Source organism: Mirounga angustirostris, unplaced genomic scaffold (assembly GCF_029215605.1).
Source record: "Mirounga angustirostris isolate CCGP_5_RB_7025 unplaced genomic scaffold, mMirAng1.0.hap1 SCAF_5, whole genome shotgun sequence".
Taxonomy (NCBI): domain Eukaryota; kingdom Metazoa; phylum Chordata; class Mammalia; order Carnivora; family Phocidae; genus Mirounga; species Mirounga angustirostris.
The window spans coordinates 98,194,107-98,220,957 of NW_026991713.1; the positions used below are offsets into that span (position 1 = coordinate 98,194,107).

Genomic DNA, 26,851 nt, shown 5'->3' on the forward strand with positions numbered 1-26,851 from the left:
CAAAAATTTGCCCTATATTAGGACTTTCCCAGGTGCACTCCAGGAAGACTGACTCAGTAACTGAAGGTTTTAAAGAGAGCCAGTGGATCTGAAGGCTTTTGCTCCAACTGTGAGAAACCAAGCTGGAAAGTCCCTACACTTACCCAGTCACTACTTTCAGGAAGCAATCAGAAGGAGTTGCCATGTTTTTTTCTTCTTCTGCCACCATGGTGCCCCTGAAAAGGCTTGTGGCAAAGTGAGGGGAGGGAGCAGGTTCTGAATTTCACCCTTGATGGCACCCACCTTGTAGAAGAATCATGGATTCTGCCTATTTTTTTAGCAATTTCTTCAAGAAAAAATCAAAGTGAATGGAAAACCTGGGAATCCTGGTAGAGGTGTTATAATCATTGAAAGGAGCAAGAGCAGGATTACCATAACTTCTGAGGTACCTTTTTCTAAAAGGCATTAGAAAAATCTCACCAAGAAATATGAAGAATATTCTGTGTGGTTGGTTGTACATAGTTGTTAACAGCATAATTAGGAATTACATTACTTCCAGATTAACCAGGATAAAGAAGAGAATTAAAGATGAGGATTAAAAATCATTTATCTTGAGTATTCTGTATGAGTTCTTAAATAAACTGTGTGAACCAAAATGGTGGGAAAAAAAGAAAAAAGGAAAAAAGAGAAAAAAGAGTTTCCCATAGACCCCAGATATCTAGTGTGTAATTCAACCTCCCTCACTATCTATTTCTGTGTCACTTCCCATTTGGGGATCTCTGTTTCCTCAACTTAGAAAGAAAGGCTGAATAATATGCCAAGATCCTTCCAATTCCAAAATTTTATAAGTTGTAGATTCTGAGTCATCCTCTCAGAAATAATGCCTACAGTCCAGCACAAGAATTAAAGACCCTTCAATGGATCTTCTAAAGTAAACTTAGGCCTCCTTCTCAGCCTTGCTCTCCCACTGGTCCTCTTTGCCCCCAAACTCTTTATTCCAGGATGCTCAGCTCAGGGTGCTTCTGGCTTCTGCAGATTTGCTCATATCATTCTTTTCATCACTCTCTATCCCCGACACCCACATACACACACCCAGTCTTCCATTGTTTTCTTTGCTTTTCTAAATCCTACCAAATTTTCGAGTCCCAATCCAAGTCCTCCTCCTCCAGGAAGCCTCTTTAGTTCATCCCAGCCATTTCTCCAGGCTTTCTTGCATTCACTAACAGCTCACTCAATTTGACACACCATTCTTCATATATTGAAATATCTTTCCATAGGTATGTCTTGCCTCATAAATTAATATGGGAACTTCTTGAAATCTTCCTTGCATAGTGCTTGTTTTTTGGTACAAAATAAATAGTTGTTAGTTATAAAATTTGCCTAAAATTGGAGCGAATATGTAGAATCCCACATATATTAATACAATTTCTGAAATAGTTGGATTAGCTCTGTTGACACTTGAAACATTTGACCTGATACAAATGAAGCTTCATATCTAGGGGGAAAAGGACAGGGACATAATCAAGTTATGGCATTTCAACAGTACTATAAATGATACTGAGGTAAACAAGGAGTAATAACACTAGTTAACATTTATTGCGAGCAAGTCCTGTGTTGAGGACTTCACATGTCTTATTTAATCTTCAAAATTGTCCTATCAGGTAAACACTATTATTTCCCCCGTATTACAGGTGAGGAAGTGGAGACATGGAGTAGTTGAATTACTTGCCCCACGAAGTCAAATGAATAGTAAGTTTCTCTTGTGGCATATGTGGTAGACTTCCATTTATTTTCCTCAATTTAACACAAAACAGATTTTTAAGTTCTGTTCAGTGTAGGACCAATCTAGTTGATATTTTATGGTTAAGGAGAGAGAAATTAATCCCTGTCCCAGGGATACCAGTCAAAGAAGGACTAACAGTCCCCTCTTCTTTGCCAATTCACACATTATCTCTATGAAAAGCATAATGGGTTCCTGACCAAAGTGAGAGAGATGTATTATATGATAAGGGAATAGTTTGGAACGATCCAGAGTTTTGCTTGACTTCTCTTTATGTGTCTACCTACATTTGTAATCTTGTATCTTTTGATTTCATTGTTCCATAGGTAGAAATCTTGAATTAATTCTTATCTACTCTTCATGGAATGTGGAATTAAAGAGCCATTGATTTTTTTTTCCCACAGGAAATAATATCTTCAGGGGTCCCCCAGCTCAGTCCTTACATTTGCCCCATGAAAAAGTTGAGTCTCAGACAGGTGAGACGGCTTGCCTCAGATCATCTCACAGAGACAGGGAGTGGAGCCAGGGTGTGTCCAGATGTTGAGGACAGAGGTCTTTCTAATCAAGTTCTTATTTCCTACTCAAAAACTAGGTGTGCCTGCACAGAAAGGAATGAAGTCAGCCATTTTCTTTTCTTTGGTTTTCAATGGAATTCTGCTTAAGAACTGTACCTTCTTATTTTTTTGTGCATTTATATTGAAATGACAAGAAAGGAAGGTATTTAAAACATGAAAAGGAGTATTTTTAGTGTCTGGAAATCCAAAAAGGAAAGTTTAGAGGTCATTTGCCTCTTCCTCTTAGGTCAAACTGCCCCTAATTTGACTATATATATATATATATATATATATATATATATATATATATATGCCCCTAATTTGAATCTGCAATAAGTACCTGTCTCGTACTTAAAGATCCCCCAGAGAAGGAACAAATTCTGCCTCCCATGAGCAGCCACTCCATAGTCCTTACTCTCAGAAATTTCTTCCTTATTGCTACCGCAAATCTGTGACTTTGTTCTAGTTCTTCAAAATTTAAAAAACTAAGAGCTAACACTGGCTGAGAGGTTACTATGTGCTAAATACTGTTCATCACCTACGTATTATATCAGTGAACATAGTGGCTAGAGATAGGGCTCTGGACTCTGCAAATCTCAATTTTGTCACTTACCAGCATTGCAATATTTAGCAAATTCCTCAACCAGACTATGCCTTAGGTTTTTGCATCTGTAAAATGGCCAAAACAGTGGTTCCTCCTCATAGGTTATTGTAATGATTAAAATAGTTAACATACATAAGGTGCTTGGAACAATGTTAGCTGCCACGATTATCTCATGTAACTCTCCTTGCAGTTTATGAGATAGTTATTATTACCAACATTCATGTTTTGCCCACTATCTCCCAATTCTTCATGTCCCCGCTGGGTGAACTAGATAGGGATGGGGAGGGGGCATGCTATGAGCAAGAAACATTGCCACTGGGAAGAGTCTCAGCATCCAAAGCTCCATTTTCTCTGGGTTTAATTACACAGAAAGATTGCTTTTCCTCATAGGGAACAGTTCTAAATCCCTTCTTGGTATCTGAGGTCTAATTTTGGACCCCAGTTTACTCCCTCAGGTCTCCATCATGGTACATAGAAAGGCTTCGGAGTCACTCAGTCCTGGACTTGAGTCAGCTCCACCATTAACTCACTCTGCAATTTGGGCACATTATGTGATCTCTCTGTGTCCTAGCTTCCCCATCTATGTAATCAAGGTGATGATCCTCTGCCTTGACTTTGTGAAGATTAATGTGTCCAGCACATACGACCTCAATAAATGATCCCTTTCTCTTCACTATATGAGGAAACTAAAGTGTCCTAAACTCTAAGATAAAACTCTTTTCCAGCTCAGCAGTCAATAAACTATTATTCTTTGATCAAGTTGCTCACCATTTGAGCTAAAATCATCCACCAAGATGATCTCCTTTAACAAATGAGGGGGGTGCGGTTGATGACACTAGTGACGGCCCATTGTATAATGGACAGAGCTTCATTCATGAATATGAGAATGACACCAAGGGATGGGAGTTGTGAAGGATATGTTTTCTGAAGACACCTATAAGAAACCATTTTAAATAACCACGTTACTTTTTAAAAACTTTTTAAAAATTACTTAAACATTACTATCCAATCTACCCCTTCACTATATATGATGCTTTAATATATTAATCGGCTCACCAACCCCCAAACTCATTAGGAAGGGAAACTCTAAGGTGATTGTCACTGCAGCAAGATCTTATATTTGCTTAACCAAAATTTTCCTGTTATGAGGATAAAATCCTTGTCTTTCATATCAATCTTCAGTAGATGGATCAACTTGAACATCCAACATTCCCCCAAAAAGATTCCTTATTCCTCCCCCATCTCTAAATTTGCTTTCTTGCCAGAAGTCTTCTGTCATTGCCACCACCTTTTCCCCATATTCTCAGGCTGTCAGTCATTTCTGACACAAACCTCTACTTCACCACTGTAGGGAAGAGGGGAACTGTTCAAAGAATTATGCTTGACACATTTTTTTAATTTCATAGTTTTCATAGTTTACATTATTAAATGTTTACCATATGCCAGGAACTAGCTTATTCTTTACTTTTAACATCTTTACTGAGATGTACTTAATATATGATAAAAATTCACCTATTTAAAAGTATACAAGTGTTTTTTATAACATTCACAGAGTTGAACAACAATTACCACTGTCAAATTTTAGAACATTTTCATCACACTAAAAAGAAACCCCATACCTATTACCAGTCCATTTCTCCCCAACCCATTCCACCCCCACTCCCTTCAGCCGAAGGCAACTAATCTACTTTCTATCTCTATAGAATTGTCTATTCTGGCTTTTCATATAAATGGAAACATATAATATGTGGTTTTCTATGACTAGCTTCTTTCACTTAGCATAATGTTTTTAAGGTTCATCCACATTGTGGCATGCATCAGACCTTCATTCCTTTTTACTGTCAAACAATATTCCATTGCATGGATACACCACATGTTTATCCATTCATCAGTTGTTGGACATATAAAATATTTTCCATTTTTTGGCTGTTGCTAATGCCACTGTGAACATTCTTGAACAAGTTTTGTGTTGGCATATATTTTCATTTCACTTATATATACACCTAAGAGTGCAATTGTTAAGTCATAGGACAACTCTGTTTAACAATTTGATGAGCTGCTGTAGTGTTTTCCAAACCATTTTACATTACCACCAGTAATGAATGAGGGTCCTAATTTCTCCACATCCTGCACAACAGTTGTCATTATCTGTCATTTTGATGATAGTCATCCCAGTGGGTGTGAAGTATTACCTCCCTGTGACTTTAATTTCCATTTCCCTAATAAGTAATGATGTTTAGCATCTTTTTTTCTCTTTTATTAACTTATTTTATTTAAATTCCATTAGTTAATATATAGTTACTATATCATTAGTTTCAGATGTGCTTGTTAGCCATGTGTGTATCTTTTTTGGAACATTGTCTAAGTCCTTTGTTTATTTTTAATTTAGTTATTTGTCTTTTTATTATTGAGTTATAAGAGCTACTAATGTATTCTAGATTCAAGCACTTTATCAGATATATGGTTTGCAAGTATTTTCTCCCACACTATGAGCTGTTTTTAACCTTCTTGATGATATTATTTGCAGCAAAAATTTTTCAGTTTTGATGAAGTCCAGCTTTTCAATCATTTATCACTTATGCTTTTGGTGTCATATCTAAAAACCATTGACTAACCCATGATCTCTGAGATTTAATCTTGTGTTTTCTCTTAAGAGCTTTAGTTTTATTTACATCTATGATCATTTGAGTTAATATTTATGTATGGTATGATATAAGGACCTAGTTTCATCTGTTTGCATATAAATAACCAGTTGTCCCAGTGCCATCTGTTGAAGAGATAATTCTTACCCCCATTCAGTTGTCTTAGCACCTGTAAAGAGGAAAAACTCTCCTGTGTATCTCTTTCTCTCTACTCACAGCACTACTCATAATGAAAACTTTGATGACTGGATAGTGGGTTTTTTTCCTCACATCAAATAATTCTGTGACACCAGCTGCGTGTCCTATAATTTAATTGCATTCTGATACTACCTACCTGAAGTTAACATCAGATCACACAGGTTAAGAGTTCCCACCCACAAGACTGGCACACACACACACACACACACACACACATACCACTCTGGAGGCCAATCACAAGTTTAGGTTGTTATTGGTGCTTCTGACCCACTAGCTATAGATCGGAAGTTTCCAAGACCCCCTCCTTGGGTTAGATTAATTTGCTAGAGCAGCTCACAGAAGTCAGGAAACCAGTTTACTTATTAGATTACCAGTTTATTACAGAAGATACTAAAAGATATGAATGAACTGCCATGTGAAGAGATACACAGGCCAGGGTTCTGAAGGGTCCAGAGCACAGGAACTTCTGTCCCAGTGGAGTTTGGGGTGCAGCACAGCCTTGGCATCCTTCATGCTTTAATAGGCATAATTGATAAGATCATTGCCTGTTAGTGGTCAAGTCTATCTCCATCCTCTCTCCCCTGTCAGAAGATATAGGAGGAACTGAATATCCCAACCTTATAATTATAGGGTTCATTACTATAGCAACCAGCTCATAGCCTTAGAGGCTTTCTAAAGGTCACCTCATTAATTCAGGGCTGAAAGGAGCTTGTTAAGGATACCAAAAGACACTTTCATCTCTCTTATCTCTTAGGAAATTACAAGGATTTTAGATACTCTATGTCAGGAACAGGGGTGAAGACCAAATATATATTTCTTAGTATAAATCACAGTATCATGGCACCCTTGTCAAGAATCAATTGACCATTAACATAAGAGTTTATTTCTTGGTACCAATTCTATACCACTGATTTATATATCTATCCTTAACCAGTTAAACCTTGTCTTGATTATTGTAGTTTTGCAGTAAGTTTTGAAATAGAGAAAATGTGAGTCTTGTAACTTTATTCTTCTTTTCTCTATTCTTTATTCCTTTTCAAGGTGTTTTGGCTATTTGGGATCATTTGTGTTTTCATTTTAATTTTGGGATCAACATGTCAATTTCTACCGAAAATCCAGTTGTAGATCAACCTGGAGACTGTTGTTATTTTAACAAAATTAAATGTTCTAACAATGAATATGGGATGTTTTCCATTTATTTAAATCTTTAATTTCTTAACTAATGTCTTGTAGTTTTGCATCTACAAGCTTGCACTTCTTTGTGAAATTTATTCCCAAGTATTTTTTGATGCTAAGTGACACTTTTTTTTAATTTTATTTTTGAATTGTTCACTACAAATCTGTAGAAACATGATAAATTTTATGTATTGATCTTGCATCCTGCAACCTTCCTGTATTCATTTATTAATTCTAATAGTTTTTAATGGATTTTTATGATTTCCTATATAAGATCATGTCATCTGTGAATAGAAACAGTTTTACTTCTTCCATCCCAAGATGGATGCTTTTTATTTCTCTTTCTTGCCTGACTAAAATCTTGAATACAAGTGTTGATGTCGGACATACTTGTTTAGTTTCATCATATAGGGAAAGCTTTCAGTCTTTCACCATTAGGAATGATATGGGCTCTTTATAGATGCCCTTTGCTAGGTTGAGGAAGTTCCCATCTATTCCTTGCTTGTTGAGTGTTTTTAATCATGAAAAGGTTGGATTTTGTCAAGTGCTTTTTTTCTGTGTCTATTGACATTATAGTGTGGCTTTTGTCCTTTATTCTATCAATATGATGTATTACACTGATTGATTTTCAGAGTTTGAATCAATTTTATATTGTTGGCTTAAATCCCAACTTGGTTTTGGTGTGTAATCCTGTTTCTATTCTGTTAGATTCAGTTAGTATTTTGCTGAGGATTTTGACATCTATAGTCATATGGGATGCGGCTCTGCAGTTTTCTTTTCTTGCAATGTATTTATCTGACTTTGGTATCAGGGTAATACTGACCTCATATAACGAGTTGTGGAGTATTCCCTTCTCTTCTATTGTTAGGAAGAGTTTAAGGAGTTGAAGCTAATTCTTGTTTAAACTTTGGTAGAATTCACCAGTGGAGCTGTCTGGACCTGAGTAGTATTTAAGTTACTAATGTGTTCACCAACCTGGGTGCTCTCCAAATTCCATACTACTGAGATTTTATGGAGGCTTCTCCACATACACATGATCGAATATTAATTCTATTTTCAATCCCTCTCCCTTCTCTGAGGGATAGGGATGGGGCTGAAAATTCCAAGCTCCTTATCATGGTAGATATTTCTGATAACCAGCCGCCAACCAGGGATCCACTCAGAGTCACCTCATTAGAACATAAAATACTCATAGTGTTCTCATCATTTAGGAAGTCACAAGGATTTTAGCTCTGTGTCAGGAAGAGGGGACAGAGACAAATATATTTTTTCTATTATTTCACAACAGTATTATTATGAGGGTAAAATGCAATAATGTGCAAAAATGCTCAGAACAAAAGAAGTGCTCATTTAATGTTAGCTGCTACTATTACTACTTCAGTGATTATTGCTGTTCTTGTTCTTACATTTATTACTTGAACAGTGGCACCAGTCACTGAACTAGGAACAATGAGAGGAGAAAAAGAAACGGATACATTTTGGTTTGGCCATGTTGAGTAGGAAGCACCTGTGAGTCACACCATGGAATTCCCCAGCAGGTCATTGCATATATGGTCCCAGGGTCACAGCTGAACAATCTGGATTGGAGACAAGTGAATTTAGGAGTCATCACCCTGTAAGTGGTGGTTGAATTCGTAAGAGTTGGATAAAATCACTCAAGTTACATGCAGAAAAGAGCCTTAAGCTAAAGCCTGAGGGTCTTCAATATTTAAAGCAGAGGCAAAGGAGTGTGACAGATGAATCTTAAATTCTTTCAAGTTCAGGGGCAGTTCTTAATATCTAGTACAGACTGATTATATAATAAATATGTATTTAATCAAGAGTAAGAGTTGGTAATTAAGTTAAATTGAAACCTGATTAAAACTTTGTTCAGCTTCTCTTCCCTCTAATCCACATAATCCAATCAACCACCTTTAAATTTTCTTTTTTCCACTCAGTCTCCCATGCTTCCTTTTGAGTACTGTCTTGGCTATGTTCTAAATGTTTTCCCAACACTTCTCTTATCCACACCCCACATTCTCTTCCCAACCTTATATCAAGGGAAGCAAGAAATGTGGCTCCTGCAGTTCCAAAAAGAATGATCTCTCCTTCCTCCTTGCTCCCCAACACCTGACCTAGAATGGTTAGACCAGCTCTGTCCAACAGAATTTCCTGCAATGATGGAAATGTTCTAAATCTGTGCTGCCCATTATGATAGCCACTAGTCATGTGTGGCTATCGAGCACTTATAATGTCACTATATAACCAAAAAAAAAAAAAAACCCTAAATTTTTTATTTAATTCAATTTTAATTAATTTAATTTTAAATAGTCACATGTGACTACTGGCTACCATATTAGGTAGTGCAGCAGAAGATCCTAAAAAATATTTATTAGTTGGATGACAGTTACAGGAACTGATCTTTGGCAAATCCTTCCATTATAGAACCACAGTCCACCCCACTTCCCCCTAACAATAAGAAGGCACAATGGGAGAAGAGAAAAGGTAGCTTCTAGGTGTTAGAGCTAGAAAGATAAACTTTATGTATATCATAACTTTACCTGAAACTACCATTGTGCATAACAAATAAACTGATATGTACACATGGAAACAGACTTTAAACAATTGCAAAATATATTCTTACATTGGGATTCCCTAAGACAAGTTACACCTGCAGCAAGGCCAGCTTCCTGGGTGTGCAGCCTATGCAGTCACACAGGTCCCCACACTTAGTGACTTAACTTGGCTTAATACCTTCCTAACACCATCTTGAAATTCTAAATAGTTTTTGAACAAAAGGCCCCACATTTTCATTTTGCACTGGGCCCTGCAAATTTTGTAGCTGGTCCTGGCCACAGCATTTTGATAAATTCCCTATTAAAGATTAACGATTGGGGGTGCCTGCATGGCTCAGTCGTTAAGTGTCTGCCTTCGGCTCAGGTCATGATCTCGGGGTCCTGGGATTGAGCCCTGCATCGGGCTCCCTGCTTCACGGGAGGCCTGCTTCTCCCTCTCCCACTCCCCCTGCTTGTGTTCCCTCTCTCGCTGTGTCTCTCTCTGTCAAATAAATAAATAAAATCTTTAAAAAAATAAAAATAAAATTAAAAAAAAGATTAACAATTGAAGCTATGACTTTTCATGTGTTTAATCATTTGTTGGTATTTAACATCCACCTAAACTCAATAAGGTAACTGACTGACTCTCCAATTCCACACAGTGCTCTCCTGAGTAGCCTTTCTCTGGTCTCTGAAAGGTAAAGCGAGGACATGAGAACAGGAGAGCTGCCAGGGCTGGCATTTTTCTGGGCTCAGATAGCTATCCAGAAAGGTGGGGGAACAGTGATTACAATCACTTTGACATCTCACTTAGCAGGAAGCTGGACTAAATGGCATAGAAGATCTATTCTTACATTATTGTGTAATTCTATGTAATAATACCTCTAATTCACTAAATTATTTCTCTCAAAGAAAGTCAATGGAGTGGTCTTCCTATAGTTTTAAACCATATGGTTTCCAGAATGCTTTAGCTCTGAAATCCATATATGTCTGGGCCACAAAGATTTTTTTTATGAACAGCAGAGAGGAAGAGTACTCATTTGGTTTGTAGTATCAGATGTGACTCAAACATTTTTCAAGTATATGTAGATATTTGATTCATAAATATTTTGTATCCACAGTAATGCTTTCTCACAAGCAGTTTCATGAGTTAATCCTTATGGAATTAAATCTGGATGTTTCAAAATCAATAAATACAAGGCATCTTCAGTTACCAACTGGTTCCAGCATATTATCTTCATACCTAAAGACCTAAATTATGCAATCAACCTAGGAGAAAATATGTTAGGTCCTATTTGTGTCCTGGTTCACAAGTAGCAAATACTGACACACATGGTACCATGCTCCCCTCTCATGATGGCAGGCATCACTAACAGATCATCCATGCCTTTGATCATATGGACTCAAAAGTTTTCCCACCACAATACTCCAGGTAGTCACTACCAATCAACTGGAGTTGGCTTTAAGGTGAAATTTTGTTACCATCCTTGTACAGGAAAAAGGTTTCTCTGAATGCTTTTGGGGTGATCTACATGTTGAGACGAGTGAGTCTCAGTGAAAAAGTAGCTTCTCACATCTCCATCTATGGCTATGCCAGTTACCTTCTGATTTAGAGAATTAGGGGATGCTGAGGAATCATCTTCTTAGGGTGATGTGACGAAGAGTATCAATTCATCATTCAAATGCTACATTAGGCCACTGCCATGTATTACATAGATTATGGGTCAGATCCTCAATGATGATTCTTTTGTTCTGGTGGTTAAAAGTATAAATGGAATAAAATTTGTGGAAAAAAATTCCTGCTCACAATTCCATGTTCATTTGATATTGGATGAATTCAGCTATAAGATCTTAGCACTTAGAGGCTGCAACTTTTGATATATTTCATAACCCCTAAAAGAAATACTCATATTTAAATACTTCTAGACACATCCAAAAAGCTCAATGAACTTCAAGTAAGATAAATGCAGAGATACACACCCAGACACATCGTAGTCAAAATGTTGAAAGCCAAAGATAAAAAGAAAACCTTGAAAGAAGTGAAAGAAAAATAACCTACCTGTGGTACAAGGAAACCCCAGTGATATTAATAGTTGATATCTCATCAGAACAATAGAGCCAGAAAGCAATGGAGTGACATATTCAAAGTGCAGAAAGAAAAATTAACCAAGCAGTTTTTATCTTTTATCTTTCAAATATGAAAGTGAAATGAAGACATTGGCAAATAAATAAGCACTGAGAGAATTTGTTGGTAGCAAATCCACCTACAAGAAATACTAAGTTCCTTAGCCTGAAAACAAGTAATCCCAGACAGTAGTAACTCAACACACACACACACACACACACACACACACACACACAGACGAGCAAAGAGCATCAGTAAAGGTAATTGCACAATTATAAAAGACAGTATAAATGCCTATTTCTTCTCTTAACTGATTTTAAAAGCAATTATATTTTTTTAAAGTATATCTAATTGTTGGGCCTATAAGATATAGTGATTTAATATACTTGACAATAATAGCACAAAAGAGGTAGATGGGAGCAAAGCTGTACTGACACAAGAAAATGACACCAGATTGTAAATTGAATCTACAGGAACAAGTGGAGAGAATCAGACATGATAACTTAAAAGATAAATAACAAACTTCATAAATTTATACTTCCTCTCCTTTTTCCTCATTTTAATAGATAAAACTATATAAAGTGATTATAACAGTATATATTTTTTATTTTTTACCATACATATATGTAATATGTATAACAATAATAGCAAAAATGATTAAATAAAGTTATATATGACTAGCCTTCCTATATCTCATTATAAGTCTAAGTAGACTCTGATAAATTAAGATGTACACAATAAATCCTAGAGCAGCCATTAAGAAAATAACTCTAAAATATACTGAAAAATAATTAAAAGGATGATATCGTTACATTGGAAAATATTCACTTAACATAAAAAACAATCAGTAAAGGATGAGAGGAAAAAAGACATAAAACATTAGAAAACAAAGATAAATTGGCAGACATAAATCCAACTATATCAATAAAAATATTAAATTTAAATGAATTAATCTAATCAAAAGGTAGGGATTGTCAGATTGCATTTTTTTAAATCCAACTATATCTTCAGGAAACATATTTTAGATAAAAAGATAAAAATAGATTGTAAGTAAAAGATATATTATGCAAATAGCAACCATATGAAAGCTAGAGTGGTTATACTAATATCAGACAAAATAGATATTAAAATAAAAATCTTAGTAATGATAAGGGGAAGATTTTATAACAACAAAGGGATCAATCCATCAGGAAGATAAGACAATTGTAAAAGTATACATCTAGCAACAGACTCCCAAAATATATGAAATAAAAACTGACAGAATTGAAGGAAGTAATAGACAATTTAACAATAATCATTAGAGACTTCAATATCCCACTTTCAATAATAGATACAACTAAGCAAAATATAAACAAGAAAAGATTAGGCAGAAGACTAAACAACACTACAAACCAACTAGACCTAACAGATATCTAGAGAACACTCTACCCAATAAAAGCATAATATTTTCAAACTACACATACAACATTCTCCAGAAGAGATCATTTGTTAGCATACAAAAGAAGCCTCAATAAATTTTTTAAAGATTAAGTTAATACAAAATTGATTCTCTCATTACAATAGTGACATTAGAGATGAAAACAGAAAAAAAAAAGGAAAATTTACAAATATGTGGAAATTAAACAATACATTCCTAAGTAACCATTGAGTCAAAAAAAATTGCAAGGGAAACTAGAAAATACATTGAGATGACTGAAAAAACAAAGCACCATATACCAAAACTTATGGAATACAGCTAAAGAGAAGCTAGGAAATAAATTTATAGCTATCAATAAGTATATTTTTTAAAAAAGAATAATAATCGAGCCTTCCACCTTAAGAAAATAGAAAGTGCAAACTAAATCCAAAGCAAGGAGAAGGAAGGAAATAATAAAGATGAGAGTAGAAATACATAAAATGGAGAATAGATATAAAAATAGAGACAATCACTGAAAAGTTGGCTCTTTGAAAACATCAACAAAATTTACAAATGTGCAGCTAGACTGACCAAGAACATAATAAAGAATATTCAAATTACTAAAATCAGGAATAAAAGTGGGACATCATTATTGACCTTCCAGAAATAAAAAAAGATTATAAGGGAACACTATAAATAAACAATCTTCCCACAAATTAGAAAATTTAGATGAGGTGGACAGATTCCTAAAGAGATAAATTATCAAAAGCAACTCAAGAATAAATAGAAATCTATTGTGGATAGTGCTGCTATAAACATTGAGGTTCACGAGCTCCTTCAAATCACTATTTTTGTATCCTCTGGATAAATGCCCAATAGTGCAATTGCTGGGTCATTGGGTAGTTCTATTTTTAACTCTTTGAGGAGCCTCCATACTGTTTTCCAGAATGGCTGCACCAGTTTGCATTCCCACCAATAGTGTAAGAGGGTTCCCCTTTCTCTGCATCCTTGCCAACATCTGTTGTTTCCTGAGGTGTTAATTTTAGCCATCCTGACAGGTGTGAGGTGTTATCTTTTTGTGGTTTTGTTTTGTATTTCCCTGATGATGAGTCATGTTGAGCGTTTTTTCATGTGTCTGTTAGCCAAAACATGGATAGAGCCCAAATGTTCATCGACTGATGAATAGATAAAGAAGATGTGGTGTATATATATACACATACATACAATGAAATATTACTCATCAATCAAAAAGAATGAAAACTTGCCATTTGCAATGACATGGATGGAACTAGAGTGTATTATGCTAAGCAAAATAAGCCAGTCAAAGAAAGACAAATACCATATGATTTCACTCATATGTGGAATTTAAGAAACAAAACAGATGAATATAGGGGAAAAGAAGGAAAAATAAAATAAGATGAAAATAGAGAGGGAGCCAAATCATAAGAGACTCTTAGCTAAAGGGAGCAAAGTGAGGGTTGCTGGAGGGGAGGTGGATGGAGGGATGGCATAATTGGGTGATGGGCATTAAGAGGGCACTTGATGTCATGAGCACTGGGTGTTATATCAACTGATGAATCACTAGATTCTACCTCTGAAACTACAATATACTACACTATATGTGAACTAATTTGAATTTAAATAAAATCTTGAAATAAATAAATAGAAATCTACATAGACCTATATCAAGTAAAGAGATTGAATTACTGATCACTAATTACCCACCAAAATAGATCCAGGCCCAGATGGCTTCTGGTGAATTCTACCAAATATTTAAAAATAATTAGTACCAATTGTTCACAAATGTTTCCAAAATATAGAAGAAGAGGAAACATTTCTCAAGTCATTCTATGAGGCCAGTATTACTTAGTTACAAAACCAAACAAAAAGGGGCACCTGGGTGGTTCAGTCAGTTAAGGTTCTGCCCTCGGCTCAGGTCATGATCCCAGCCAGGGTCCTCGAGCAAGCCCCACATCAGGCTCTCTGCTCAGCGGGAAGCCTCTTTCTCCTTCTCCCACTGCCTGCCTCTACCCCTGCTTGCACTCTCTCTCTCTCTCTCAATCTCTCTCTGTCAAATAAGTAAGTAAAATCTTTTAAAAAATGAACAAACAAAAATATCACAAGGAAAGAAAATTAAAAACCAATATTTCTTATGAATAGAGACACAAAATATTAGCAAACCAAATCCAGCAACATATAGAAACAACTGCATACTATGATCAAGTAGAATTTATGCCATGAATTTAAGATTTGTTTGACATCCTATCATCAATTTATGTAATACACTATATCAATAGATAATGAATAAAACCTCATGATCAATTTGATAGACACAGAAAAAGCATCTGACCCCTTCATAACAAGAAAAAAAAAAGAAAGAAAAAAACACTAAACCAACTAGAAATAGAATGAGATTTCTGATAAAGGGCATGTACAAAAAGCCACAGCTAACATACTTAATGGTGAAATATTTAATGCATCCCCCATCCATAATGAGGAACAAAACAAAGTGCCCTCTCTCACCACTTCTATGTGACATTTTATTGAAGATTCTAGTCAGGCAATTAAGCAAGAAAATTAAATAAAAATCATCATATTGGAAAGGAAAAAGTATAGCTTTCTCTATGTACAAATAACATAGTCTAATAGAAAATTCTAAAATATCCACTAAAAAAACTATTAGAATTAATAAATGAATATGGCAAGATTGCAGGATACAAGTTCAACATACAAAAAAAATTGTGTTTCTATAGACTTACAATGAACAATTTGAAAATGAAACTAAGAAAACAATTTCACTTCAACTAGCATCAAAAAGATAAACATATCTAACAAAATAAGTACAAAACTTACACTCCCAAACCCAAAACATTGTTGAAAGAAATTAAAGAAAACCTAAATAAATGCAAAGATTCTTTATGTTCATGGATTGAAAGATTTGTTAATATGACAATACTCCCTACATTGATCTACAGATTCAATCTAGTCCCTATCAAAATACTGCTGGTTTGTTTGTAGAAATTGACCAGCTAATCCTAAAATTCATATGGAAATTCAAGATCTCAGAATAGCTAAAACAATCTTGAACAAGAAGAAAGTTGGAAGACTCATACTTCTTGATTTCAAAACTTACTACAAAAGCTACAGTTGTCAAGTCAGTGAGTTAATGTCATAAGGAATAGACCTATAAAACAATGAAATAGGATTGATATCTGGAAGTAAATTCTTATATTTATGACCAATTGATTTTGACAAGGGTGCCAAGACAATCCAATGTGGAAAAAGTAGTCTTTTCAACAAAGGGTGCTAGGACAGCTGGATGGCCATACGCAAGAAAATGAAGTTGTACCTCTATGTCACACCATGTCCAAAAATTAATTTTAAATGGACCAAAAACCTAAATGTAAGATTAACACTACAAAACTTTTAGAAAAAAAGGGCATAAATCTTCATGACTTTGCATTAAGCATTATAGTTTCTTACATATGACATCCAAAGCATAAGCAACCAAAGAAAAAAATTAGATAAACTGGACAAAATCATATTAATAAAACAATGAATCATGGATCACTACATCAAAAACTAATGATGTATTGTATGGTGACTAACATAATAAAATTAAAATAAATTTAAAAATAAAAGGAGAAAGTCTCTGAATAAACATTTCTCCAAAGAAGATATACAAATAGCCAATATGCACGTGAAAAGATGTTCACTATCATTAGACATCAGGAAAATTTAAATGAAGACCACAATGATATACCACTTCACATCACTAGAATATCTATTATCAAAAGACGAATAACAAATGTTGGTGAGGATGTGGAAAAACCAGCACTCTCATATACTGCTAGAGATGATGCAGTCACTTTGGAAAGCAGTCTGGCAGTTCCTTGAAATGTTAAATATAGAGTTATCATATAACCCAGAAATTATACTTCTAGGGTATAACCAAGAAAACTGAAGACATATGTCCACACAAAAACTTATACATGAATGTTCAGAGCAGTATTATTCTTAATAGTCAAAAAGTGGAAACAATCCAAATTTCCACTAACTGGAAAATAGATAAACAAAATGTGGTGTACCTGTACAAAAGAATATTATTTGACAATAAAAGGAGTTAAGTATTGATACGTACTATAATACGAATGTAACTTAAAAACATTATTCTAGGTACATATATACAATGGAATATTACCCAGCCATCAGAAAGGATGAATACCCACCATTTGCATTGACATGGATGGAACTGGAGGGGATTATGCTAAATGAAATAAGTCAAGCAGAGAAAGACAATTATCATATGGTTTCACTCATATGTGAAACATAAGGAATAGCATGGAGTACCATACGGGAAGGGAGGGAAAACTGAAAGGGAAGAAATCAGTAAGGGAGAAAAACCATGACAGACTCTGGACTCTGGAAAACAAACTGAGGGTTTCAGAGGAGAGGGGGGTGAGGGGATGGGTCAGTCAGGTGATGTGTATTAAGGAGGGCACATGTTGTGATGAGCGTTGGGTGTTATATGCAACTAAGGAATCGTTGAACACTACATCAAAAACTAATAATGCACTGTATGTTGGCTAACTGAACATAATAAAAATAATAATAATAATATAAAAAAGAACATATTATTCTAAGTGAAAAAAGCCAGTCACGAGAGACCCATATATTATATTATTCCACTTACATGAAATGTCGAGAATAGGTAAATCCATAGGGACAGAAACTTAATGGTTGCCTAGAAATGAGGAATTATGTGTAAACAAGGAGGGGTTATTAATGGGTATGGAATTTTTTTTGAAGTGATGAAAATGTTTTAAAATTGATTACGGTGATGGTGCACCACCTTGTGAATATATTAAAAACCATTAAATTGTACACTTTAAATTGATGAATTGTATATGAATTATATCTCAACAAAGTTGTTATTTTCAAGACTTACGAAGAATGGTGGGAGAAGCAAAGAAAGAAAAAGCAATGGGAAGAAGAAACTGATGGAGAAAGAGAGGGAAGGCTCTTTTTTTTTTTTAAGATTTTATTTACTTATTTGACAGAGAGAGGGAACACAAGCAAGGGGAGTAGAAGAGGGAGAAGCAGGCTTCCTGCCAAGCAGGGAGCCCAATGCAGGGCTTGATCATGACCAGAGCCCAAGGCAGATGCTTAACTGACTGAGCCACCCAGGCACCCCAGGGAAGGCTCTTTATTTTTTTTTAAGATTTTATTTATTTATTTATTTGAGAGAGAGAATGAGATAGAGAGCATGAGAGGGGGGAGGGTCAGAGAGAGAGGCAGACTCCCTGCTGAGCAGGGAGCCCGACGTGGAACTCGATCCCGGGACTCCAGGATCATGACCTGAGCCGAAGGCAGTCGCTTAACCAACCGAGCCACCCACGTGCCCCAGGGAAGGCTCTTTAAATTAGAATTAATAACAGAGAGGAATTCACACAGAATTTGAGGAAAACACCATGGGAGCAAATAGAGCTGTTAACTTCAGTGTGGCTTGCACAAGTCTTTCCTCAGTTTCCTCATCTGTACAATTATGAGTTAGACTCATTATCAGTTCTCAAGGATCTGTTTCTCTGACATCTCTGCCCATTTCCAAGGGGCTGTAAACATTGGGACCAGTCAGTTGTCCTCTCTGAGCTGCCATTATAAAATGGATTAAAAACAAGAACTTTGCTCAGTCAGCCTGCCAGAATTCCTTCCCCATCAATTTTCCACTCCTCAACCCTCTTTCAACCCTTGACTTTCACTGCTCCCAAAGCTCATCCCCCAATTAAACCAAGGTCCCTTGGCAACCCAAACTTGGTCTGTCCTACCTGGAATCTCGGGTATCTGGGATGGTGCAACTGAAAGGCAACTGGTTACTGAGGTACACGTTGTAACCAAACTTCTGGAAAAGGTCCTTGGCCTTTTTCTGATGGGCCTCAGAAAGATCCTTACCCCACTGCCTGAAAAGCTGTGAGTCTGGGAAGAGTAACTCTTTGGGTTTGTGCTTCTTAGTCTCACTTGCTTTGATTTTCAATGCCTTTTGAACAGGATGTTCGTATTTCACCCTCACCACTGTGTTGTCCACATTTTCTTCTTGCTTCATAGCCAATTTCATACTTTCTTCTGCAAATGAAAGGCAGGGGAGAAAATATTTCAGGTAATCCTGGGCATTGTTTTCTATCCAAATTTTCTTGAAATATTTTCCTCTTCAAATTCTGAAATGTGTAATCTCTTGTCCCAGGGGATGCAGTCTGTTAAGGGAATTTGTCAGAGCTATTGCAAGGCTGTCCTGGCCAGGTGTGCACTAGAACACACCTCTCCTAAACCTTTATCGGAGCTTATCTATCCTGAGTCCTACACATTTAAGTCTTCTTAAGAAACTGTGACCTGAGAAATAGATTGATAATGAGCTAACATTTTTCAGAATAAGGCCCAAGAAACTCTTATATCAGAATTGTCATGATTATTTTAAAATGTAGGTATTCAGGCTTATCCCCAAATCAACTAAATCAGAATCATAGAGTCAGATAGAGATAGGGGAAGAGAAGTTACAGAATCTGCATTTTTAACAAAATCAAGGAGTAACTCCTTTGTACAATGAAATTTGAAACATCATACTACACTATCAGTGGCTAACAAAGGCAGATCTATTCTAAACTGCACCATTATCCACCATTCCCTTCACTTATATATTTGATTTGCCAAGAATTTTAAATTGGAGATGTCCTAATCCCACATTTTCCAACTTGCTTAATCATAAGCAAACTTCAAAAGTTTGTTAAAAGCACAGAATCCCAGGTCTCCCCCAGAGATTCTGATTCAGTAGGTCTGGGGTGGAGTGTGGGGATCAGAATTTTTAACAATTGCTCTAGATCAATCTAATGGTCACATCAATTTCAGAAACACTGTCTTCACAAAGAAGAGGAAGAAGAAGAAGGAGAAGGAGGAGGAGGAGGAGGGGGAGGAGGAAGAGGAGAAGAAGAAAAGAAAAAGAAGAAGAAGAAGAAGGAGGAGGAGGAGGAGGAGGAGGAGGAGGAGAAGAAGAAGAGGAAGAAGAAGAAGAAGAAGAAGAAGAAGAAGAAGAAGAAGAAGAAGAAGAAGAAGGAGGAGGAGGAGGAGGAGGAGGAGGAGGAGGAGGAGGAGGAGGAGGAGGAGGAGAAGAAGAAGAAGAAGAAGAAGAAGAAGAAGAAGAAGAAGAAGAAGAAGAAGAAGAAGAAGAAGAAGAAGAAGAAGAAGAAGGAGGAGGGGGAGGGGGAGGGGGGAGGGGAGGGGGAGGGGGAGGGGAGGAGGAAGGATCGAAGGAAGAAAAAGAAGAAGAAAAGAAACCAGTGACAGGACTCTTTTATATAGAAGAGGGCTTCTAGGATCCATGACATCAATAACAATAGTTTTGGAAAGTGGCCTCCAAATTTCAGAACACTTTTCCAACCATTATTTATGTCACCTTTACAACAACCCTATAAGATTTCTGTTTGGAGAGTCTCACCATATGTACCTCAAGCTCAATTCTGCGGACTCCACAGAGAAAGAGAAAAAGGAAGTAATTACTTACAATGTAAGTGCTTCTGCCTGCCAATCCACTCAAAAACACAATTCCCCTAAATTAGTGATGAAAATATAATTAATCTATCTAATTTGGACACTTTTCAGAGTAGATGGGGTGCTATTAATAGTTACATAACAAGAATCACCAGGACCACAGGTGTAAAGCAGGACCATTCTAGGCAAACCAGGACTTACCATCTCCCTACCCAAAGGAAGGAGAATCTATTAGTAGCTCACAGAGAGCCAGCTTAGCTGAGTCTGATTTTAATACTAAATATATCTTCTCCTCAGTGCCATCCAAACCAGTGGCCTTGTCTCCAGATACAAGGCCCATGGTATAGCTCCATCCTGGAGCCTGGGCACATGATCATTCAGCTAGGAATATCATCAACAGAAGAAAAACAAACCAGTTTTACCTGACTCTGCCACTTGCCCCCAGCTAGGTTCACCTCAGCCTGTGCTGGCTATGCTGCCATCATTTTTCTCTCAGTGAGTACTCTCTGCACCATAGAATTACAGATGGGATCCAACAAGCACCTCTGCCCTGTCCCCCAAATATTACCCCACTCCTTGGCCTCTGTCCCCTCCTGTCCTTGGTGATCTCATCTATCCCCAAGGCTTTGCCTTTCAACTCAAGGCCACTATCACCCCCAACACACAATCTGCTGTTCTAAATTCAAACTGCCTGATTTTGAAAGTCACCTCTGCCAGCTAGCAGTTGCATGGCCTAAGGAAAACCATCTTAACCTCTCTGAATGGGGATAATCACGGCTGCACTTGCTACATAGATTTTGAGGAGAATTAAATGAGTTTGTATAAAGCAGTTAAATGAGTTTGTATAAAGCAGTTAAAATTGTACCTGTCACTTAATAAATACTCAGTCAATGTTGGTCATCATTATCATCATCACTTTCATCTCAAGTGTCTATTGGAGATGTCTCTCATTTTGCTGTTTCCCGAGTTCCCCAAATTCCTTAACAACTGAACTCATCACCTTCCCCCCAAATCTCCTGAGGTTACCTCCCTATTTCTACAAATGGTAACCACTCTTCTCCTACCTACCCAACCACCAAAACTCAGGTCCCCTTTGACTCTGTTTCCCTACCTCCATTCAATTGCCTATGTGTGGAGTATGCCTCTTCTGGATAGAATTCATCCTTTTCTTTTCATTCCACTCCCATCCAATTCCCTATTGACTCTTATCTGGACTTTTGATTCACCAAAGACTTATTGAGAATCTTCTCTGGCTGGTTGCTAAGGAGAGTGCCAGACAAGACAGGCTGATCCTATCCAACAATTTACCACATCAATGTTAAAAGTCCTTAGCCAGGCAGCCCTACACCTTCCTACCTGTGTGACTTTGGCCAAGGGATTTCTCTTCTTGGTCTTAGATTTGCCAAGTACCTCGCAGGGTTTCAGTGATAACTAAGTGGATTAATACATATAAAGTGCTAAAGACAGAGCCTGGCACACAATAAAATTTGGCTATCAATTCTGTTTTCTCTGTTTCCTCTTCTGGGGGAGGGGTAGGGAGAACTGAGGAAGGGGATTAAGAAAAGTGAGAAACTTTTTAAATTGTTATGATAAGAAATTGGAGTAAGACCTGATTTCTGAAACACAGAAGCACCGTGGGACCAGAGAGGGTCAGCTGAGGCAAGTGACAATGAATTTGTAGTGGTTCAGTTATGAGAATTTTTTCAGCAGTACCAAGCACTTGAGTGAAGGCACAGAGAAGGTGATCAACTGATTTCACACAGTGTGGGGAGGTTCTTAGGTGGGTGCAACAGAACAAGTGTGCAATGGAGTTGTAGATATTGCAAAGAGCAGAGTTGGAGAAATAGCACTGTTATAGAGAAAAGTTCGATGGATGTATTGTAGTCATGAGGTTTCAATCAGGAATGGACAGCATGAGTTTGTCATTTCTAAGGTGAACAATTCTGGGAGGTGACAAAGTCCAGAATACACCATAGAAATGTGAGGTGGGATGTAGGTAAAGAGCTTCACAGATGGAAAGGACAAGGTATTAAATGATGACACTGTATCACCCAGGGGGATAACAGGATTGGGGGCAGAGACAAAAACTAAACCAGGAGCTATTACAAAGTCTGTAAGGAGTGAGAAAACTCGTCAGAGAGGTCAGCCAGAGAAATGTTAGCAGAGGAAAGAGGGCAGCCAGGTTTTCATAATGAGGTAAAGGGCTACTGTGACAGACTTCTGACTCTCCTCCATTAGACCAAACCTAGATCAGATTAATATTTCCCAAGCCCAAAATGGATTATGACACTCCTCAGCACTAAACCCCAAAATGATAATCAAGGCATTCCACCATAAGGACCCACTTAGTTCCTACTAATTCTCCCTAAACTCTCTAAATTCCAACCAGACTGATAGGATCACCTTCTAGCCCATCTAGTACTTTCCTACAAGTTAGAAGAAAATCTGTGGATAATTACAGTCCAGGGGCACCTGCTTGATGAGGGGACTGTCCTATTGTGTGAATTTCCTCTAAGTAGGTGCAGCTCCATGCCACAGCACATGGCTTGGTGAGCAGAACATGGACTGAATTTCAGCTAAATATACAGCCCCTAAAAAGGAAACAGGAAAGTCTCTTCAACTTAGAGGAGGACATGTTTAGAAGGTGGCATTAAACTGGCCCAAAGGGAAGGAGAAACAACCAGGGAAGAGCTTAAAAGCAAAGACAGGATGGTCAAAGCAAACTCGGTAAGAAAAATAAATGGTTGGTCTTTTATAAAAGGCTCATGTGAGTACCAAGCATATTTGCTCCAGTGGAAAATAAAAATGAGAGCAGAATTTTTACAGTTTTCCAAATTGAATAGTATTTTTTATTCAAACTCTTCTATACTAAGTATGTGAGGGTCATAGGGTGGTCTTGGGATCTCTGTGCCTTTGAATTCCCCTACACTCCTCTTGGGGAATATCTGATTTTTCTCTTTCATTGATGCTGTCAATGGGAAATTGTTTGGACCTAGACACTCTAGAATTAATTTGAGGATGTAAGTGCAGAGTCCATCAGGATGAATACAGTGTCACTAGACTGTCCCCATGACTATACTGAAACTTTCCAGAACCCAAGGGGGGCACACCCAATGTTGTCTTTGTGGTGGGACAAAGTATCCTTAGGGAGGTTCCATCAAATTAGTTTAGGGTCATCAACCCCTCCCACAATTATCATCACATGTTTGCTTTTGTTCTTGATAGTTTACATAATTTGTGTAGACATCCTTATTGACTTATGACTTTTGTCAATCTTTTTGGAGGCAATGAGCAACCAGGATGATTGGTAATTGAACAGGCTTTCGATTTCAGGAAGCCCTTTAGGAAAGAAGAGCATTTGTGATCTGGAAACAGAGTCCAGAAGACATTCTGAAATTCATCTCAGGTGGTAGGGAGTCCCTGACACCATATCATTTTAGAGTGAATAAAGGGGGAAGCACTGAGAATAACAAGAAAAGGAGGAACTGGTCATTGCAAAGAAAGCAGGGGAAGTACACCCAATGGTTCTGGGTGGCTCTCAAGGCATACTTTGTCCCAGCTGAAGGAAAGAGTAGTCAGGCTTGAGGCAGAAGTCCTACTATTTTAAGGCCAGAGGAGCCTGAGCCAATAGGATGAACCCTGGGATTGGGTGAGAGAGTCCTGGTGTGGTCTGGGTGCTCTGCCCCAGAGTGACGGTGACTGGTTAGGTACACAGGCATCCTCTGGTGAAGCTGTACTAAGCACATTTGCATAGTTAATGTTAATCCACTGGGGTGTGCTCAAAGCCAGGGCTTCTGGATCTTACAATCTTCTCTGTTTCATCTACTTTCTTGCCTTGTACCCCTCTTCCCTTCATCCTTGTCTGCCTGTCTTTGTTTTCTCCTTCCCACAGTCATTCATTTATTCATTGATTAATAATTTCTACATGCCAGGTACAGGGAATAAAGTGGTAAGACACTCTATAAAATACTCACTAAGCAAGCCCCTATGAAATTTGCCCTCCAGAAACTTGTACCACAATAAAATATGATGCATCTTATGAAGGAGGATGTAGACGGTGCTATGGTGCTTTTTCTTTCTCCCCTCATCTTGTTTTCCCTTTTTCCTCCAGTCTCCATTTAAACTCTTCCTTTTGTTTCTCCTGTCTGTCCTTCTCTCTATCCCTTGGCCTCACCCTGAACCCTGACAATGCTCAGTTCTCATTATAGAAGGGATTTTCCCCATCTCCAGCCCCCATGTGCACACACTCTCATGTCTGTGCAGTCACTTCCCTGCTCACACATTCAACACTTCCCTTCAGGGGCACAAGGATTAGATCCCTCTCACTTGGGAGCAGAGGAAACATAGCTGTGCCCCTCACTGGAGTCAGATCCTGAGACACATAAAATTCAGAGGGATTAGAGTTTCACGGTGAGCCAGAATCAAAAATAAACCCCAGAAAAGAAATTTTTAAAACCCCAGAATTCATGTGAAGAAGTTAAAATTTGGGAAATCTTGAGGGCATCTTGCTAAGTTGAGTAAGTCAGACAGAAAAAGACAACTACTGTATGATATCATTTATATGTGGAATTTAAAAAAAAGAGTGGGGTGGGCAATGAGCTCATAGATACAGAGAACAGATTGGTAGTTGCGAGAGGCAGGGCATGGGGGAGGTGGGTGAAATGGGTAAAGGGCGTCAAAAGGTACAAACTTCCAGTTATAAAATAAATAAGTTATGGGATATAATGTACAGCATGGTGTCTATAGTTAATCCTGTATTTGCATATAAAATCGTTAAATATGGGATGATGCATGTTAACTAGACTTATTATGGTGATCATTTCACAATATATACAAATATTGAAACATTATGCTGTATACCTGAAACTAACATAATGTTAGGTGTCGGTTATACCTCAACTTAAAAAGAGAGAGATTAAAATGTGATACACATCAGTCTACAGAACATTTTCTGCATATATTTCACAACTGTATGAGATCCAGCAGGTAACCTCTCATCTCCATTTATAGATCCAGAGTCTATGGCTGAGAGAGATAAGCACTTGTTGATCATGGCCATGTCAGGGTTCAATCTTGGGTCCTCTAACAAGTCCCCATTAATTCCTTTTTTTTTTTAAAAGATTTTATTTATTTATTTGAGAGAGAGAGAACACATGAGAGGGGATAGGGTCAGAGGACGAAGCAGACTCCCTGCCGAGCAGGGAGCCCGATGCGGGACTCGATCCAGGGACTCCAGGATCATGACCTGAGCCGAAGGCAGTCGCTTAACCAACTGAGCCACCCAGGCGCCCCAGTCCCCATTAATTCCTGATGGGAACTCACAGCAACCTGGAAGGGAGGCCTTTGCCCCAGAGTTTGTCACCTCTGTTTAACAGCTCCTGCCCTCTCAGGGGTTTTTATACTGAGCCTCAATCTCCCTGCCTACATGCATGTACCTGTGATCATGTATGTGTGCAAGTGTACCCACACACCACTCACATAGACATATCCTGCTCCACTCCCCTCAACTGCTTGCTCTGATTCCCACTAATTCTCACTTACCTCCCATTTGGAGGGATAGAATTCAATATCAGATGCTTAATTGAGCAACTGAGAAAAAGAATGTGATCTCTCATTCATTATTTCTTCCATGCCCCTTTTTTCTAAGTGTCCCTAAACACACACACACACACACACACACACACACACCATCCCTCCAAGTTGATATTATAAACTTACTCAGATGCCGCAAATCCACCTCCACATGAGAGAGTCTCTTTATCACTGTCTTGTTCCTTTCAGACGAAGGCAAATGAAGCTGCTTTTGGAGATTTCCCCAAACCAACTTTTCTAATGTCCTCCTGGTATAAAATACCAGGAGGACATTGGTGGCAATAACCAGAGCCAGCCCAATGCAGAGGATTTTGAGGACATTTCTCCTGGACATCATACCCTGCCTCTGAAACTGTCACCTCCTGCGGGCCTGAATGTGTCACTGCCCAGGTAAGCTAAAGATCACAATCAGCTGAGCTTTGTCTCTGCCGGCTGCTGCCTGCTAAGCCTGATATTCTTCAACTGGAAAAGCTGTCACAAGCTGCCTGGCTTCTCCCTGAGCTGTGTCACATGTGTGGAGTGTGCCAGGGAAGCCACCCAATGACTGGTAGGGTACCTGGACACACCTTGCACTATCTTAGAAGTCAGGTTAATGCTTGCCCCTGGAGCTATTTCAGGCTGTGATGGGGGAGGCTTTTCTCTCTCTGTTTTGTTTCATTTTATTTTATTTTTTAATGCTCCCTCTCTCTGGTACAATTGCTCTCTGAAAGGGCATGTGAAGTATATGAGATAAAT

At 37.7% G+C, this 26,851-nt stretch overlaps 1 protein-coding gene across 1 annotated transcript in view; it reads right to left on the reverse strand.

Moving 5' to 3' along the window:
• The window catches only part of GALNT8 (polypeptide N-acetylgalactosaminyltransferase 8), a 46,124-nt gene extending 19,671 nt beyond the window's left edge, over positions 1–26,453 (reverse strand). Inside the window, 4 exon segments of the mRNA XM_045869907.2 lie at positions 3,686–3,733; positions 3,736–3,851; positions 18,814–19,108; positions 26,243–26,453. Coding sequence (XP_045725863.2) covers positions 3,686–3,733; positions 3,736–3,851; positions 18,814–19,108; positions 26,243–26,453 — 670 coding nt within the window.
• Between the last annotated feature and the right edge of the window lie 398 nt (positions 26,454–26,851).